The sequence below is a fragment of the Spea bombifrons genome, chromosome 10 (genome assembly GCF_027358695.1).
Source record: "Spea bombifrons isolate aSpeBom1 chromosome 10, aSpeBom1.2.pri, whole genome shotgun sequence".
NCBI lineage: Eukaryota > Metazoa > Chordata > Amphibia > Anura > Pelobatidae > Spea > Spea bombifrons.
The window spans coordinates 29,334,817-29,349,788 of NC_071096.1; the positions used below are offsets into that span (position 1 = coordinate 29,334,817).

General features: G+C 42.9%; 2 protein-coding genes across 2 annotated transcripts; both read left to right on the forward strand.

Annotated features, from left to right (window-relative positions):
• The first annotated feature begins 522 nt into the window (after positions 1 to 522).
• On the forward strand, positions 523 to 6,062 carry HERPUD1 (homocysteine inducible ER protein with ubiquitin like domain 1). The gene is made up of 8 exons (XM_053448900.1): positions 523 to 912; positions 2,145 to 2,222; positions 2,311 to 2,367; positions 2,740 to 2,864; positions 3,379 to 3,480; positions 4,028 to 4,369; positions 5,190 to 5,292; positions 5,516 to 6,062. Exons 1-8 carry the CDS (start codon positions 778 to 780, stop codon positions 5,660 to 5,662), a joined length of 1,089 nt encoding a protein of 362 aa, XP_053304875.1. The 5' UTR covers positions 523 to 777; the 3' UTR covers positions 5,663 to 6,062.
• A 1,776-nt stretch (positions 6,063 to 7,838) lies between these two features.
• CETP (cholesteryl ester transfer protein) lies at positions 7,839 to 14,732 on the forward strand. Its single transcript, XM_053448899.1, has 16 exons — positions 7,839 to 7,979; positions 8,532 to 8,646; positions 9,368 to 9,499; positions 9,767 to 9,837; positions 10,209 to 10,296; positions 10,477 to 10,546; positions 11,022 to 11,082; positions 11,355 to 11,446; positions 12,012 to 12,191; positions 12,366 to 12,416; positions 12,534 to 12,701; positions 12,999 to 13,066; positions 13,168 to 13,210; positions 13,293 to 13,362; positions 13,974 to 14,059; positions 14,497 to 14,732. The coding sequence occupies exons 1-16, from the start codon at positions 7,856 to 7,858 to the stop codon at positions 14,569 to 14,571; spliced, it is 1,494 nt and encodes a 497-aa protein (XP_053304874.1). The 5' UTR covers positions 7,839 to 7,855; the 3' UTR covers positions 14,572 to 14,732.
• Positions 14,733 to 14,972: the final 240 nt, after the last annotated feature.

Here is a 14,972-nt window from a genome sequence, read left to right on the forward strand (position 1 = left end):
GATAGAGTGTTACGCTTTACTGCAACTACCTTATTGCTGAATGTAGGAGCATTTTGGGGGTTAAGAATAAATGTGGTTCTCGTACAAGGTGGGAGAAGTGGGATTATCACCGTAGCAACCAATATTGTGGACCAATCAGCAAGACCATCCCACTGGTTGTTATGATGGTAAGTTAACTTTTCAGGCTTTTGCCCCAAATCCCTTTTTATGTATAAATTTGAATGTTCTGTGCGATGTCACCGAGCGCATTAAGACAGCAGCTGCTTTTGCATGTGTGTTAATGTATATTTCCGTAGCATCCTCTATACTGCCCGCACAGTGTGTAGATGGAGTGTGTTATCCGGCTGTGTTTGTTGTGTATTACAGGTAATCACTATTCACTTGTTGCTATTTTTTGTTGTTGTTTTGAAACATGAAAAGAAATGATCAAATCTGATTATAAACAAGCGTACTTCCTCCTAATTGGACGGCACGCGTGTCAATCAACTAGTGGAGGCGGAACTCTTCGCATTCCCGTAGGTTCTCTGGGCCTCTCCCCTCATTGGATTGCATCAGACAGACTCCGCGATCTGTCACAGCTCTGCGTGCCGATTGGAACACGTTGGAGCACGAGACCCTGCGCCAGCCAATCGGAGCGAGACACACGGTGTTTAGCAACACGAAGCCCTGGTATAAGAGCCGAAGCGTTCCAGTCGTGCTTGCATTTAGGCGAGGTTGCCGGAAGTGACTGATTTAGCTACCTAGTGGCCGGAAGTGGCGTGTTTTGGTCCTGGAGTCATGGCGGACGGGGAAGTTACATTTTTAATACGAAGTCCCAGTCTGAAGCAGGAGGACAAAGAGATTCGGGTACTGAGGAGTTATACTGTGAGGGAGCTAAAGACTCGGCTGCGGCGGGAATTTCCCGGTGAACCGGTGAGTAACATATTTACCGCTAGGGGGCGCATTGGGGGTATCACTGGGATAAATCCCATAATACTAACCCGCAATCCTATTTATTAAGGATTATATAAGAAAGTACACTGTGTGTCATATAAATATTTGCATATATAATATATATATCTATATGAGGCTGTACCGCAGCTTGGGCCACATTGGGATTAGGGCTGCAATATCAGCTGTTTTCCAGGACACATCTAGTTTTTACATGTTCCTGTCCATACCCTCTATATGGGGCCTTATGGGGGATGTAGTATGAACTTCAATATATATAAATAGTCTGCAACCTGTAAAAATGAGTTGTTCTTGACATTTTGGCTTGTAAGACAAACATAATATATATGTATGAAGAACACCAAACCAAACCTAGGTATTTCGGGTCTGTATGGGAACGCCGTCACATGTCCAGGATCCAGGGGGTTAGCGCCTGCGACGTGCTGCTGCTGTGTTCGGTGCTGAGCCCAGGTAGTGTCTGTACGCGCAGACCCCCCGCACTGCGAGGCAGCCATCAGGGCAGGTACATGAGTGGCATGTCTGCTTCAGTGTCACAGACCGCTCTTTATACGTTAACCCCGTGTGTTTTGCCCCAGGAAGCAGAGTTTGGGTAACAGTGTAGTGTGGCGCTGACTCCTGTGTGTTATTTTGCCCTCTGGCTCTCCAGTTTACGAGGGCGCTTCCTGTGCTTAGAGCTGGGGATGTTATTCTGCGGACTGATGCTGTATCTTTCGGCCCCCTTTTGGGTTTTACTTATTATGAGAATTAGCGATCTCTGTGCTGGCCCACAAGTCCCAGCGGCATGTTTGTACAGTTAGGACATTTGGACTAGTTAATGAGAAAGTCAACACAGATTGTTCTCGTGCCAGGAAAGTTGTGCGGTTATAAATTAGCGTTACGTGTCACATTGTTGGCCCAGCTGTGGAAAGCCTCCCGTGATGCTCTGAGAACATTTGCATCGGGGCCGTAACTTGCTGCGTTAGGCGGCTGTGATGTGCATTTGTTTTTAGATTCAAACTATAATACGAGATCAGAAATACTACACATATTGTGTGATGTACACACTGACACTTTACACACATACAATGTGTTCTTAGCAGGCAAGCAGTGCCTGCAGCGTGTTTGTTTCACACAATCGTTCCTCTTATCTAGCACAGCGTGTTTACTTTATCCAAGGTCACTTATCTGAAATCGTATTATTTTTCTTTCTTCAGAAGGAGGAAGAGCAGCGGCTGATCTATTCCGGAAAGCTTCTTCCCGACCACCTGAAGCTCGCCGGGTTTCTGTCCACGGTACGTGTTTACAAACTGCTTTTCTTTCGCCCGATAACGAGTAGTGGGAAAACGTTTGATGTTTATGTAAATCATCTCTGCTTTCCAGGACGACAGACATGTGCTGCACCTTGTTTGTGCCACGCGGAGTCCACCCCAGACTCAGGTACGTCTATTCCTCCTCTTCTCTCTGCACCATATTCCCTGCTTCACATCTTTTTTGCACCCCTTAAGCTTCTTCCTCCTCGCCCAGAGGGGGTATTCAGCCCACAATAGCGAGTAGTGAGAATCGCTACTATTAGGTAATGTTTTACAATAATTAAATTTACCATAATTAACGTAATTTAGGCCATTGGGTCAGTCTCCTGCAGACATATCATGTGGTCTAAAACGTTGCGTCTTGGAAGAATACTCGTAAAACTCCTTGTCTCGTACAGTGTTTTGTTGCCTGACGCGTTTGGCTGTACCAGCGGATGTGTTGTGTTAAAGTATTTGGCAGTTCCTATTAAAAAACATTTACTTAAATATTTTTACTTAGGCTCAAGATAAGAAGCCGCAGCCAGGAAGCCCAGCTGGTACCAGTCAGATGTCCAGTCCCCCCACTGAAGGCCTAAGACAGAGGAACGTCCCCCAAAGTGTGTCGGCAGCAGCCCCCAGTGCCAGGTATGAGACCTACTCTGACGTACACAGGAGCATTAAGGTGTACAGCATATGAGACAGCATTGTGATGGAGATGAATATTAACCAACAATGACTACGTAGCCCATTGACTATATTTATGTGGCATCAACCAGGGCCTCGTCCAGCTGTTGATGCTAGAGGAATGCCTCGTTGAGTTAGAAACATAGACGGCAGATCAGACCCATTCGGTGGCATCTAGTCGGCTCATCTTTCCCCATGTAAAGCTCTAACGTTAATTAGTCCTTGCTCTTGGCGAAGACCCAGAATATCTTTAGGCCTCTCCCAGCTATTAAAGGGACAGCATAAATCGTCACATTGCTACTATTTCGTCTATAGTATGTACTTTGCAGCGTAGGGTTTATTTGTAAAAGAGAACATTTCATTTCACTTTTTGCTGTTGCAGCGCTGGAGACCGAAGCCAAGTCTTCTTTCTCTTGTTCATAGTTTGTATGCCGCGTTGTTGTGACTTTGGATGTCTGTCTCTGTTCTTTTGAAGGCCATACGCTGTGAATGCTGCGTTTTCTCCGTATGCCGTATACAGTCCCCAGCAGATGCTCTGGCTGCAGCAGATGTACGCTCGGCAGTACTACATGCAATAGTGAGTTAACCCCTACACAATCCCATCATTCCTGTAAGCACAGTGTAAACATTTCTGAATGTAAACTAGAATTATTTTTATACGCTATACATGTATGTCAGCCAGAGTACCGAATTTAGTGAAACAGCGAGGAATGGAAAAGAGAAACAGAGGCCACAAAGAACAGCAACTGCTGTGTGCTGTCTGGGGACACTTTCTGGGTCTCTCTTCTTCGTGGGCTGATAACACCCTTCAGCCTTCAATCACAGAAAGGAATCGGGAGAGACCCCGGACCACACGGAAAAACTGTACAGTGTGTCCTGCAAGGAGCAGAAAAAAAGACTCCTACATCTCTTTACAGAAAACATTACATCGCCATCCTGAAACATTACGCCTGATCACAGGGACTAGGTTTGGGGGGATGCTGTGTCTGATCCATTCCTGAAGCGTAAAAGTTCCTTTGGTGATTCTTGTTATACAGAATTCAGCGTTACATCACAAACTTTGCAGCCTTTGTTTACTTGCGGCTCCGTGAATTAAAATTCTGTGCGTTTTTTTTTTTCGCCAGCTATGCCGCTGCAGCCGCCACGAACACATCTTCCCACTCCCATCACAGGCAGGAGATAGCGGTTGTGCCGGCTGCTGCCCCTGACCCTTTGCCGCATCACTTCCCTGCGGACAACCAGCCACAAAATCCACAGGTCCAGCCGCCGGTGAACCCAGCCGCCAATCCGAACATGCGTATGAATGCCCAGGGAGGACTGGTGGAGGAAGAGGACGACATAAACCGGGACTGGCTGGACTGGGTGTACACGGCGGCGCGATTCTCCATCTTTCTCAGCATTCTCTACTTCTATTCCAGTCTCAGCCGGTTCATGATGGTTCTGGGCGCCATGATCGTCATGTACCTGTAAGTTCTGGTTCTAAAATCTTTCTATAAATTCCTGTCTGTTGAATTTTCTCTATTTAAAGACACAGAAAGAACTAGGTCTGGATGTAAAGTTTTGAAATCTGTGGTCAAATTCTGAATCAAATTGGCTTCCGTCACTGGAAAACTCACAACAACTATGGATGAAACCTCAGTGTTTTAAATCTATAGCTAGTTTGGCATAAATATAGTGGGACTTAAAATGTAGCATTAAGGAAACGAGCGAACGACGCTAATCCACGCCATTGAAAAAGTTTATTCACTAAAGCAGGAGCGTTACCATTCCTACTCTATGACTTCACTACATGTTATTAAGGGCAAATCCCATGGATCCTCTCCTGTAAGAAGAGCTTACTGGCTCGTGTAATGCAGAGGTAAATCTATAACATGTCTGGAGTCTCCTCCAGTATGTATCTGGCAGCCTCCTCCAGGAGATACAAAGTGAAGTCATTGAGTTTAAACCTCAGCCTCCCGCAAACCCTCCGCTTAGCGAGTAAGCCCCTGGTCAGGCTAGCTGTTGAGAAAACTTTCCGTTTAATTTGCGTGTTTACCTTCCTTCTGTCCTCTAAACCGGTTAGGCGGGTATTTCGTCAGCCAGCATTGCCATTTGATTACTTCCCCAGAGCCAAAGGACACCTAGCTAGAAAATAATTAAAAGCAAAGGAGCTTGTAGCAAATTGAACTATTCTGTTCTTTTACACATAAAGACGCCATTGTAAAGGCATGGTATGTAATCATATTGTGACAGTTTTATTATGGTATTCTCTATTCAGGACAATAATTCAGTTATTTATCTTTTCAGGCACCACGCTGGTTGGTTTCCATTCAGGCAGAGACCCCCTCAGGACGTAAACCCCCTTCCACAAGCAGCGCCAAACCAACAAGATCAAAACAACAACCTGCAGGTAGGACCCGGGATCCTCCGGTGGGCCCAGGGGCCGAGGCAGTTAAGATTCTGTGCCATTTCGTGTTGCAACTGGGAACTTGCGGCTCTCCTGCTACTCTAGTATTCCCGTAATACACAGCTTACCGAGTATCGTAGGGATGATAGTCAAATAGGGGTTAGGGGTTAAGCTATGAAGGGGCTGTTTAATGGGCTTGTTCACAATCTTTCTTTCTTTCTAACAGGAAAATGATGATGCAGACGATGATTTTGTCGACAGGGCGCAAGCTGCCACTCTACAGACACAGTCCTTTGTGACTACAGCCTGGATCTTTTTTAAAACCTTCTTTGCCTCTTTGATTCCAGAAGGCCCCCCAGCGGTGGTTCAGTGAGAGCCCCCAGATACAGATTGCAAGCCACATGCATATAGTCTTCCATGCTTACAAAGCCAAGACTCGGACTGTTTTCGGAACTGATGCTTTGTACGGCCGCACGAAGCGCGTACCTTTTGTACCTGTCCAGAGCTGCGCGTGGAACGTACCGGTCGGAGCAGGCCAGCTCTGCTCGTGCCTTTTGATTCCTTGTGGAATGTCGGGGTAATTTTACACTAATTGTAGTGTTAATGTTTACAGGTGGTAAACATCTCTTATTGCATTTCAAACGGTTTTGCTTGGACTGCTAGTTGCTGAGAGCAGATATACTGCTGTAAATCTCCGTCGTACATATTTTCCTATTTTATGCACAGATGCCCGCACTTTAGTCAATATTTTCAATAAACTGAAATGCATTTGATATCAGGGGCTTTTGTTTTGTGTTTGTTCTGTACAATAAAGCGCAGTTACCAGTTAAGATTGGCAGGCTGTCTCCATTAGGCTGTAGATGGATTAAAACTCCCACAATGCCAGGAAAAGCCTTGTGAGGATTCTTGTCCAGCAGCTTGATGGCGGCGGCCGTCAACATGACAAACTTGGGGTTTCCATTCTTCCTTCTTGATCGCAGTTGAGTCCGAGGATGAACTTCCTCCGTGCCTCGGCAGTGATTTTTTTTCGGCCAACAGTGCATGTAAACCACAAAAGCAGCCTTTATGTATTACCTGCAGTCTACTGATCAGGAATTCTCCATCAGCCTCGACACACGAGCCATGCTTTCGAAGAATCTGAAATAATATTTCCTAGAAATAATCTTCGTAGGAAGGAACGCGTTCTGGTTTTGAACGGTTTTAATAAAATGCACCGCTCTTTGTGGATATCTGTAGAGAGCGGCCTTGTTCCTTAATCCTAAAGCATTCGTTCAGCCTTCTGGAGCAGACTTCGTGTATTTGGCTACTGAGACACATCCGCTTCTTGCCACGTGGGTAGAATGTCTTCATTCTCTGCGACAGACAGATGAGCCCAGCGTCTTAAAATATTCTCAAATTATATTTCCTTTGCCCCCGTATAAATCAAAAGGATCCTGCTACTGATATACCAAAACCCCCCATAACCGTAGGAACCCATTACACGTTTGATTCCCCGTAGAGTTATAAAGCACTTGTAACGGAGTCCCTTACGCAGTTTATACAGTTACACACCAAACGAAGTATCGCATGTAAAAGATCTCTACATATCAAACTAGAGCAATAATACAGGCAAGCGATAGACTTCAGTCTTTAGTTTGTTTTTACTTTATCTCTTGGGCCCAATCAGATATGTCTGTTATTACAGAGCGTGACGGGGTTAAATATGCTGGTAGACATCCGCAATGATGTGCGACGGCTATTTGCTTTGTAGCATTTATTCTGTTTGGTTTTTTTGTAGTCACGCGGTGCAACAACCCAGAGCACATGCCATGTTTTGGCATCCAGGTGCTGACCTTATAATTATTTCAAAGAGATCAAAGTCTAAAACTAGAGTTCGAGGGCTCATCAGCGTACAAAACGAACACCACACTGAAAGGGGAGACTGAAAGATGCTCATGCATCTACAGGAATAAGAACTAAACGTGCTGCAGTCGCCATGGAAACAATGACAACTGCATTGCTTTTACCACTAGATTTGTTTTTTTTTTGTTGTTTTCCTTTATATGTATATATATATATATATTCTCCCATTTATAGCATGTAATGTATAACAAGTATGAATTATCAATATATATAGCACTGCTTAAGAATATTACCAAGTAAATATCCCCAAATAAAAATCAGCGCCTCATGGCACAGTATATGTGACCAAAATCTCATCATACTAAAAAGTTATGGTCGAGAAAACAGGGTACACTCTTTCTTGGCAATGCACTGGCTTCCCCATCTAGTATGAAAAGGGTTAAAAAAAATGTCAAGGCTACTAGATACTGACCCTTAGAAACAAAGTCTGCTGAGTCCTCATCTTTTGTCTAGGTAGAGTATAACAATGTTTATCTCAACTTACAATTCCTGGAAGGCAGCCACACACAAAAAGATAAGCTGTACAAGCGACGGAAATCGGGCATTCTAATGGGAAAAAAAGAACATTTTGGGGAAGGGAAATCTGTGGTTTCCTGCACTAAGGTCGCCCTTAGCTGCGAGCGGTTACTAGAAATCAAGCATTTCTCTGCCGGCCGCCAGCAAGATGTGGATCGCGGTTATCTTCTGTGCTGCTCTGCTGAGGATTTCATCAGCCTGCGAGTTTAGTCCGTCATCCCCTCTGGAGACTGCGATAGTCTGCAGGGTGACGAAGCCGGCTGCCTTGGTGTGTAAGTGTCAGCTCTATTTCTCAGAATGTTAACACGTTGCAGCAGACTGTACGAGGCTGGAAACTTCCATGACAATGTCGCCGGTAAATGAGTAACCACCTGCTAACGAATTGATTACATTCTGTAGTTGAATGAATGTGAGTGAATGAACCCTTTTGATAACTTTTTATCTGCAACAAATATTTTATCTGCTTATCTGTTGTCATGATAATTTATGTTTTTTTAACAGTACTTGCTGCAAATGTCACTGTCACGTAAGTTTTTGTTTTATGGCATTCAATGCAAGTGGCACAGAAAACAAAATGCCAGAACTATAAGATGATACAGAGATCAACGGATGGCTTACAAACTTGTAATGGTGTTTACAGATTATATATATATATAAAGAGATCCACCCATTGCAACATCGTGTTCTTGGGGTCTGTGTGGTTATTCTGAATGTAGCTGCATTTCACTGAACAGCCCTTAATGTCCCTAAAGCGAGGTTAAAAGTGCTTTGCTGAGCATTGACCCGCATTCACTCGCTCCGATAACGCGCACTTCCTATTTCAGTGAACGAGCAAACGGCGCAGGTGATCCAGGCAGCTTTCCGGCACGCAACATATCCAGACATCAATGGAGAGAAAGCGGTCAGATTCCTGGGCAAAGTAACCTACGGTTTAACCAAGTAAGAACCTCCCTCGTCATCATAGCCATAATGGCGGCTTGGTGCGAGGTGTGATGTGAGATTTATTTGTGGGGAGAAACGATGATTTATCATTTTGGTGGATAAATAATATATATATGAACGGTGCAATTACATCACAGGGTGAAGGGGACAGGTTGATTCGACTCTCACATCACTGTAATGTATAAGTACAATCAAATATATTAATATAATGGGGGGGGTGAAGGGGAACATCCCTCACTCTCATCACACCTTGCAAAACATTTCGACGAAATACCGGAGCCAAACCCCTGGAGACGCACTCTGGCCAGGTACTTTTTGTTTTGTACAATCTGTTTGTGATCAGCATTACTTTATACAACGTGTTCATGTCAGAACTCATCAAGACATTTACACAAAGCATCGTGAAGAAGAACACTCCCGATACCCAAGATTTAACTTACAAATTCTCCCCCTGAGCCGCAGTAACCGTACATTCTCACCGGCCACTTGTCTAAAATGCAGATTGTGGGCCAGGAGTCTGCCTCATGGAGGGTTTTATTTTAGGATATGCAGAAATCATACACGTTGTGGTGCTTATTGTACAATGCGATACATTCACACCCAACAAACATTCTGAGCCCCAAGAAATGGGGGATGTCAGGAGGAGGGAGACACTCGGTTGATATAGTATTTGCACCTAAAGATGAACGGCTTATAATATCTGCCCTCCTCTTATTAGCATCCAGATCAGTAATCTATCGATCGAGAGCAGCCATGTGGAGCTGAGGGAAGATGATGCCGTTAACATCATGATCCGTAACGTGAGTGCGTCGTTCAAAGGAACCCTGAGCTATGGATACGGAGCCTGGTTGTGAGTATACACCCCACAGTTCGGGGGAGTTTATACATTACACATACAGCAGGGTGCCACTTATGCAAAGTCACAAAACATAGTTGATGTGGTCAACAACTGAACCCAACAAGTAACTATGTTTCTCATTGGACAGAAGTGTTTGTCATCTGATTTCTGCATTAATTATAAAAAATGACTGCTAGCTAAACGTGTTCATATGTTGTTTAAGCGTGTTAGTATGTTTCAGGCCAATCAGTCAAAAATCCTGCTTTCCATGTTTTTCAGTGTGAATGTGGGACAAACGATTGACTTTGAACTTTTTTCCTCAACTGATTTAGAAGTGAACACTAAACTGAGTAAGTACGGGAATGTAGTGACAGAAGGTCGTCTTCAGAGACCTCGAAGCTCCAGAAATCCTCATCACTTTACATTGTTTCTTTAATGTTGGTCCAACAACCTGTATCAACTGTGACTAACGGCTTCTCTCTTAAGCTATTATGGCTTTATCCATACTTCTCTTTTTAATGGTGGCCACCACTGTGTCCCAAATCAGGTAATGGCTGAATGAAGCAGTTGGTCAACTACAGGCAATCACTTGCGGTTCTATATCGCTCCAAAATGTTCCTGCTGTGACCGGAGAGATTCTAAGCCGGAACAATGCTATACGATTAGTTAGAAACGTTCCAGAGTCTTGGGGTGACTAACTCAAGAACTGACTATTCCACAGCTTGCGGAGGGAAGCGAGTGGCCGCCGACACGTCAGACTGTTACCTGACCTTCCATCAACTTCTGCTGCACCTCCACGGAAACAAACAGTAAGAAGCCACATGCATGAAATTGTCACTTATATGATTGTCTTACATCATTATGCTGAATCCTTCCTTCCCCGTCGTTGGCTGCCTTGAGGTATCTGGATGCACTGTGCGTTTCTACTATTCTGTTTTTTATTGAAAAACTGTTTCAGTGAAGTAAAACGTCTATTTTTCCGTCCGCAGGCCCGGCTGGATAAAGCAGCTATTCACAGATTTCATTTCATTTACTTTAAAACTTGTTCTTAAAAGCCAGGTAAGAATCATTGTAACAGCATACTTCTCGTTACCTATATATTTCAGGTATGGAACTCACAATTAAACCCCTTTTTAGCAGCAGTTTAGAGGGCAACACGTTGCCAATGACAATATCCAGAGATACTTTATCCAATGTGGCCCTGAGGCCACGACTAAAGCCCTCACATCCTTGGTCGCTGAATTCTTGCTTTTTTACTGTTTGTAGTGGAATATTAGGGGAAATTTATTTAACAAAGGCTTTGTGGAATGAAACAATGTATATAAAGGTTATTGGGGCATTTTATAAACCTCTGGAAAGAAGTAGAGATTAAGAAAACCAGGAGGTCTGGAGAACATCTCATACGGGACAATTATCTCTAATGACCTCTCCAATGTCATCTAAACTCTATGATCAACATTATATTTGGACAAATTATACGGTATTAGCCGATGCCATTTTCTTAATGTTTGTCTCTTCCCTTTGTAAATTGCAGATTTGTAAGGAAATTAACCATGTGGCCAATCTCCTTGCAGACTTTATCCAGGACAGAGCAGGTAAATTATTTTTTGCCGTGAGGTCTGGGCTCCCGTAGACGAATTCCCAACTATCCAAGAGGGCAGCGTTTGGTTCCTTCGATCCAGTCCTCCTTTCTGTTCTAGAATGTTAAGCCTTACGATCAATTACCTGTTGGATATCTGTTGGTTTTTCATACACAGGAATAAGCTCTGATTGTTTTCTGTTAAAAGGGTCAAACCAACCAACTAAGTCATAGTTTAGTCTGCAGAAAATGATGCTTACAGATTGTCTATAACTTTGCTATTTCCAGAAAACTTCCTGAATGATGGTGATATCGGGGTGAACATCGACATCACATCTTTTCCTGTGATAAAATCTAATTACATGGAATCCCATCATAAGGTTAGTGCATGAATCGGGAGGGAACCTCTAGAGCTGCTGTAAAGCCAACCACCATCCTCTGAAATACCCTGCCTAAAGTAGGGGTGCAAACAGCTGCCCCCTTGCCTACCTGTTCCATCATGCCACACAAAAAGCTGCATGCATAGAGAGGTTAGGGGCCAAAACTGGACAGAAGAGGAATTGGTTAACCAAAAAACCTCCACACACAAGCCGATTCAGCTGGAACTGGTCACAAGCCCTGGTGTTAAGCCTCAGTTGTAGATTATGTTGTAACAACGTATTCCAGACATTACTCCTGCTGTAGCTGTTTAGGGAGGGAAAGGTGTGGATGAGGAGCGTTACACTATTCTACTTTTAGCCCTAATTTAGTTCCGTTCCTAAAACATTTATGGTTACGTATGGAAAATGATCACTTGATAGGTGTGACCTTGATGCTCATGGCGCCCACTGGGTATAATGGAAGCTGTGTTCCTGTAACAGCTAAATGTTCAGATGTTACTCAGTACCGCTCTACTTGAACTATGAATTTCGGGATTAAACATGTAGACCTTTCTCTGTCGCCCAGGGCCTTCTTCTCTATAAAAACCTCACAGTACCATATAATGGCTCTAAGTTTTCCCCTTCACTGCTAACGGATCACAAGATGCTCTACTTCTGGTTTTCCGAGGATGTCCTGAACGCGCTGGCATTGGCCTCGTTTTTGGACCATCGCTTGGAGCTTTTACTCCCAGGAGCTGAACTTCAGGTAACGACATTTATTTCTGAGACATTGAAGCCAACTAATGTTTACAGCGAACACATTTCACCAGGAAAGTGTAACATGATGTGACCATCCTCATCATCATCTGTTTAACTTAATGGGGAATATCAAGTTGGGCAGAGAAATATAATTCCTAAACCTACAGTGTGTTTCTTTTAGGAGATCCTGAAGGTTGATGACACCGAATCCCATCAGGAAATCGTACAAGAGGTAACCTCAAAAAGCCACAGCAAATTCCCTGCAATGGCGAGAGCGTCTTCATCATGCCTTACAGCAGGTTTGATGCACAGATGCTATTTCTTACCCGATTTTTGCTTGTGTTGTAAGATCTTGGAAGAATTGTCAACCAATGACTCCCACACAAAAATTAGGAGCCTCGCACCTCCTGAGATCAGAATCAATCCAAAGGGAACAATTGTTAAATCATCTGTAGCTGTCCAACTTCAGTCATCGTCGGATGGGAAGCCTCCCACCAACAAGTTATATTTTGAAACAGTAAGTGGCAGCGATATTGAAGAAAAAAGATTTAAAATGTACGCAAATAATAAATACACATCTTTTAAAGCCGTTATAGCCTTTTTAGTAAAGTATTACTGCATTAACATGTTTTTTGGTGAGAAATGCTATTTTGTCCATTAAACTACATGGCCAATCAGGAATAATGGAAGTATGAATGGGAGCATCAGAAAACAGGTGGTCCGCAGAAGGGCTGGGGCAACTTCAACTGTTTAATAATAATGAAATGAAATAAAGCATTATACATGTATAATTCAAATAACCCTTTGATTCTAGGATGTTACAGTCACAGTCCAGGCGTCCTACGCAGACAAGAAACTGATGCTGCACCTTTCCGATTCTGTGTGAGTTGTCTTTGTTGATCATAAAACCCCATTCGGTTCTACGTGTGATGTGACAAGAAAGGGGTATTCTGTGTGCTCACAAGCCTGTCTTTCTCACCCAGAGTTCACATCAGGAATACCACTAGCTCCTTACAGACATCTTCGGTAGGTAATCACAGAGCGGACAGCACTGTAAGTGGGTTGAAATAATCCATTTGTGTAAATGACTATTTTTTTCTGTTCTCAGAATAAGGAAACAATGAGGCATTTTCTCCATAAAACAGTGACTTTGTTTGGAATCCCGATGATTATGAAACGTAAGTTGCGATGTGTAATGTCTATAATGTCTGTTAAAAACTAGCAGGTGATTTATCAAAACTACAGATAATATCCCTTTAAAATAAAATGAAATAAATAGGGACCAATCGCCCTTTTAGAAACACCCGGTGCAGAGTACAGTTACCTGTATCCGTAAATTTCACATAATCACTATTAATAAAAAGATAACATCACGGGCTTTATCAGCAGCATTTCAAGATTTACTCCCAGCCTATAAACATACAAAGTGCTACATTGTTTCTCTAACAATTATCTTGTTACAATACCGTATTGTAAGTAAATGTTTACTATTTGCTCCAATCTGCTATATCTTCCCTCTGTGTAATCAAGGCAGATAAAATATCCCATACCTGCTCGCTCATTGATTCTGATCCGGTGAGAAATGCATGGATTCTGCACAATGCTGGGGCCAGCTTAGCTAAATAGTGAAAAATGGAACATTAGTGTTAGTGGTTTCAAGTAGGATTGTTCTGTGTTGAAAATGGTAACAGCGTTTCATCTGCTGATTTTTAGTTGCCTGGGAGGTTCCAGGGTTTCTTGTTACTTCCCTTGTTTAATGAACATAAAGTCAGAATTCTTCTCTCTTTAGGTCTAGAACCTACTTTGACATCGCTGATGAACAGTAAAGGACTTGCTTTGTTTGATATTATAGAGCCTGAGATAATTCCAAATGAGGTAAAAGGGCCGAATTTGTTCTGTTACGTATTGAAAGCCAGACTCGGTTACGTGGAGTGGGGTGGGGGGTGTCTAATTTTATTCTAAAAGCTTGTCTGGGTATTGGTACTGAGGAGAATGTGTGTACGGCTGTGGTCTTATCACCCACAGCAATCAGCAGGGGTGTCCTCAAGATAGCTATGCTGATAAGAGCACTTTTACTATGTTATGCCAAATCCTGTGAATATGCTATGTTTGTAACAATGCTTTTTTAGTAGAATCATAATCATTTTTAATGTACGGTGGCCATACTTGGGAACCCTGGATGAGTTTTGGTACATGTGGGACCATGGAAATATGACCCAGTACTTACAATGCATACGGATACGAGACTAGTGAAGACTTGAGAAAGAAATGATATGGGGAATCTAATGGTTTCTTGTTATATATACATATAGGGTTACTTGACAGTCCAGCTGGATTTTGGATTTCCTCATCATCTGCTTGTGGACTTTCTTAAGAAATCTCTCTAGGAATCTTTGGAATTAACCGATCACGAGAATCAGGATCACATCGATTGTCAGTTTAAAGACAGCATCTTTTTACCTGTACATCTTAAACTGTTTCCGTTAAAATGTGTTTAATCCGCTGAACAGTAAATACTAGACATTAAAACATTTGTCTGCTGTGTCTATTTGCTTTCGATGCGTCATAAATGTCCTTTTAGGTCACAAAACAACAATCTCCACATAAAAAACATACACAAAACAACAATTTCATTGGAAAATCCTCCACTAACATAAAATGTATTGCCAGTATATACAAATGCACAGCGCTAACACCATCAGGGTGTCCATTAAATCCTTATTGTTTCAAAATATGGCCTGCAGATCAGTTTAACCTATTAGCCCATTGGCGCTATATAAAAGATAAT

What these genes read in the sequence shown, in the direction of transcription:
- CETP (XM_053448899.1), top strand. Translation starts at nt 7,856, where the DNA reads ATGTGGATCGCGGTTATCTTCTGTGCTGCTCTGCTGAGGATTTCATCA. An exon ending in GTAACCTACGGTTTAACCAA is followed by an intron (nt 8,647 to 9,367) that starts GTAAGAACCTCC and finishes TCCTCTTATTAG; the next exon opens with CATCCAGATCAGTAATCTAT. An exon ending in GCTCCTTACAGACATCTTCG is followed by an intron (nt 13,211 to 13,292) that starts GTAGGTAATCAC and finishes TTCTGTTCTCAG; the next exon opens with AATAAGGAAACAATGAGGCA.
- HERPUD1 (XM_053448900.1), top strand. Translation starts at nt 778, where the DNA reads ATGGCGGACGGGGAAGTTACATTTTTAATACGAAGTCCCAGTCTGAAG. An exon ending in GCCATGATCGTCATGTACCT is followed by an intron (nt 4,370 to 5,189) that starts GTAAGTTCTGGT and finishes TTATCTTTTCAG; the next exon opens with GCACCACGCTGGTTGGTTTC. An exon ending in ATCAAAACAACAACCTGCAG is followed by an intron (nt 5,293 to 5,515) that starts GTAGGACCCGGG and finishes TCTTTCTAACAG; the next exon opens with GAAAATGATGATGCAGACGA.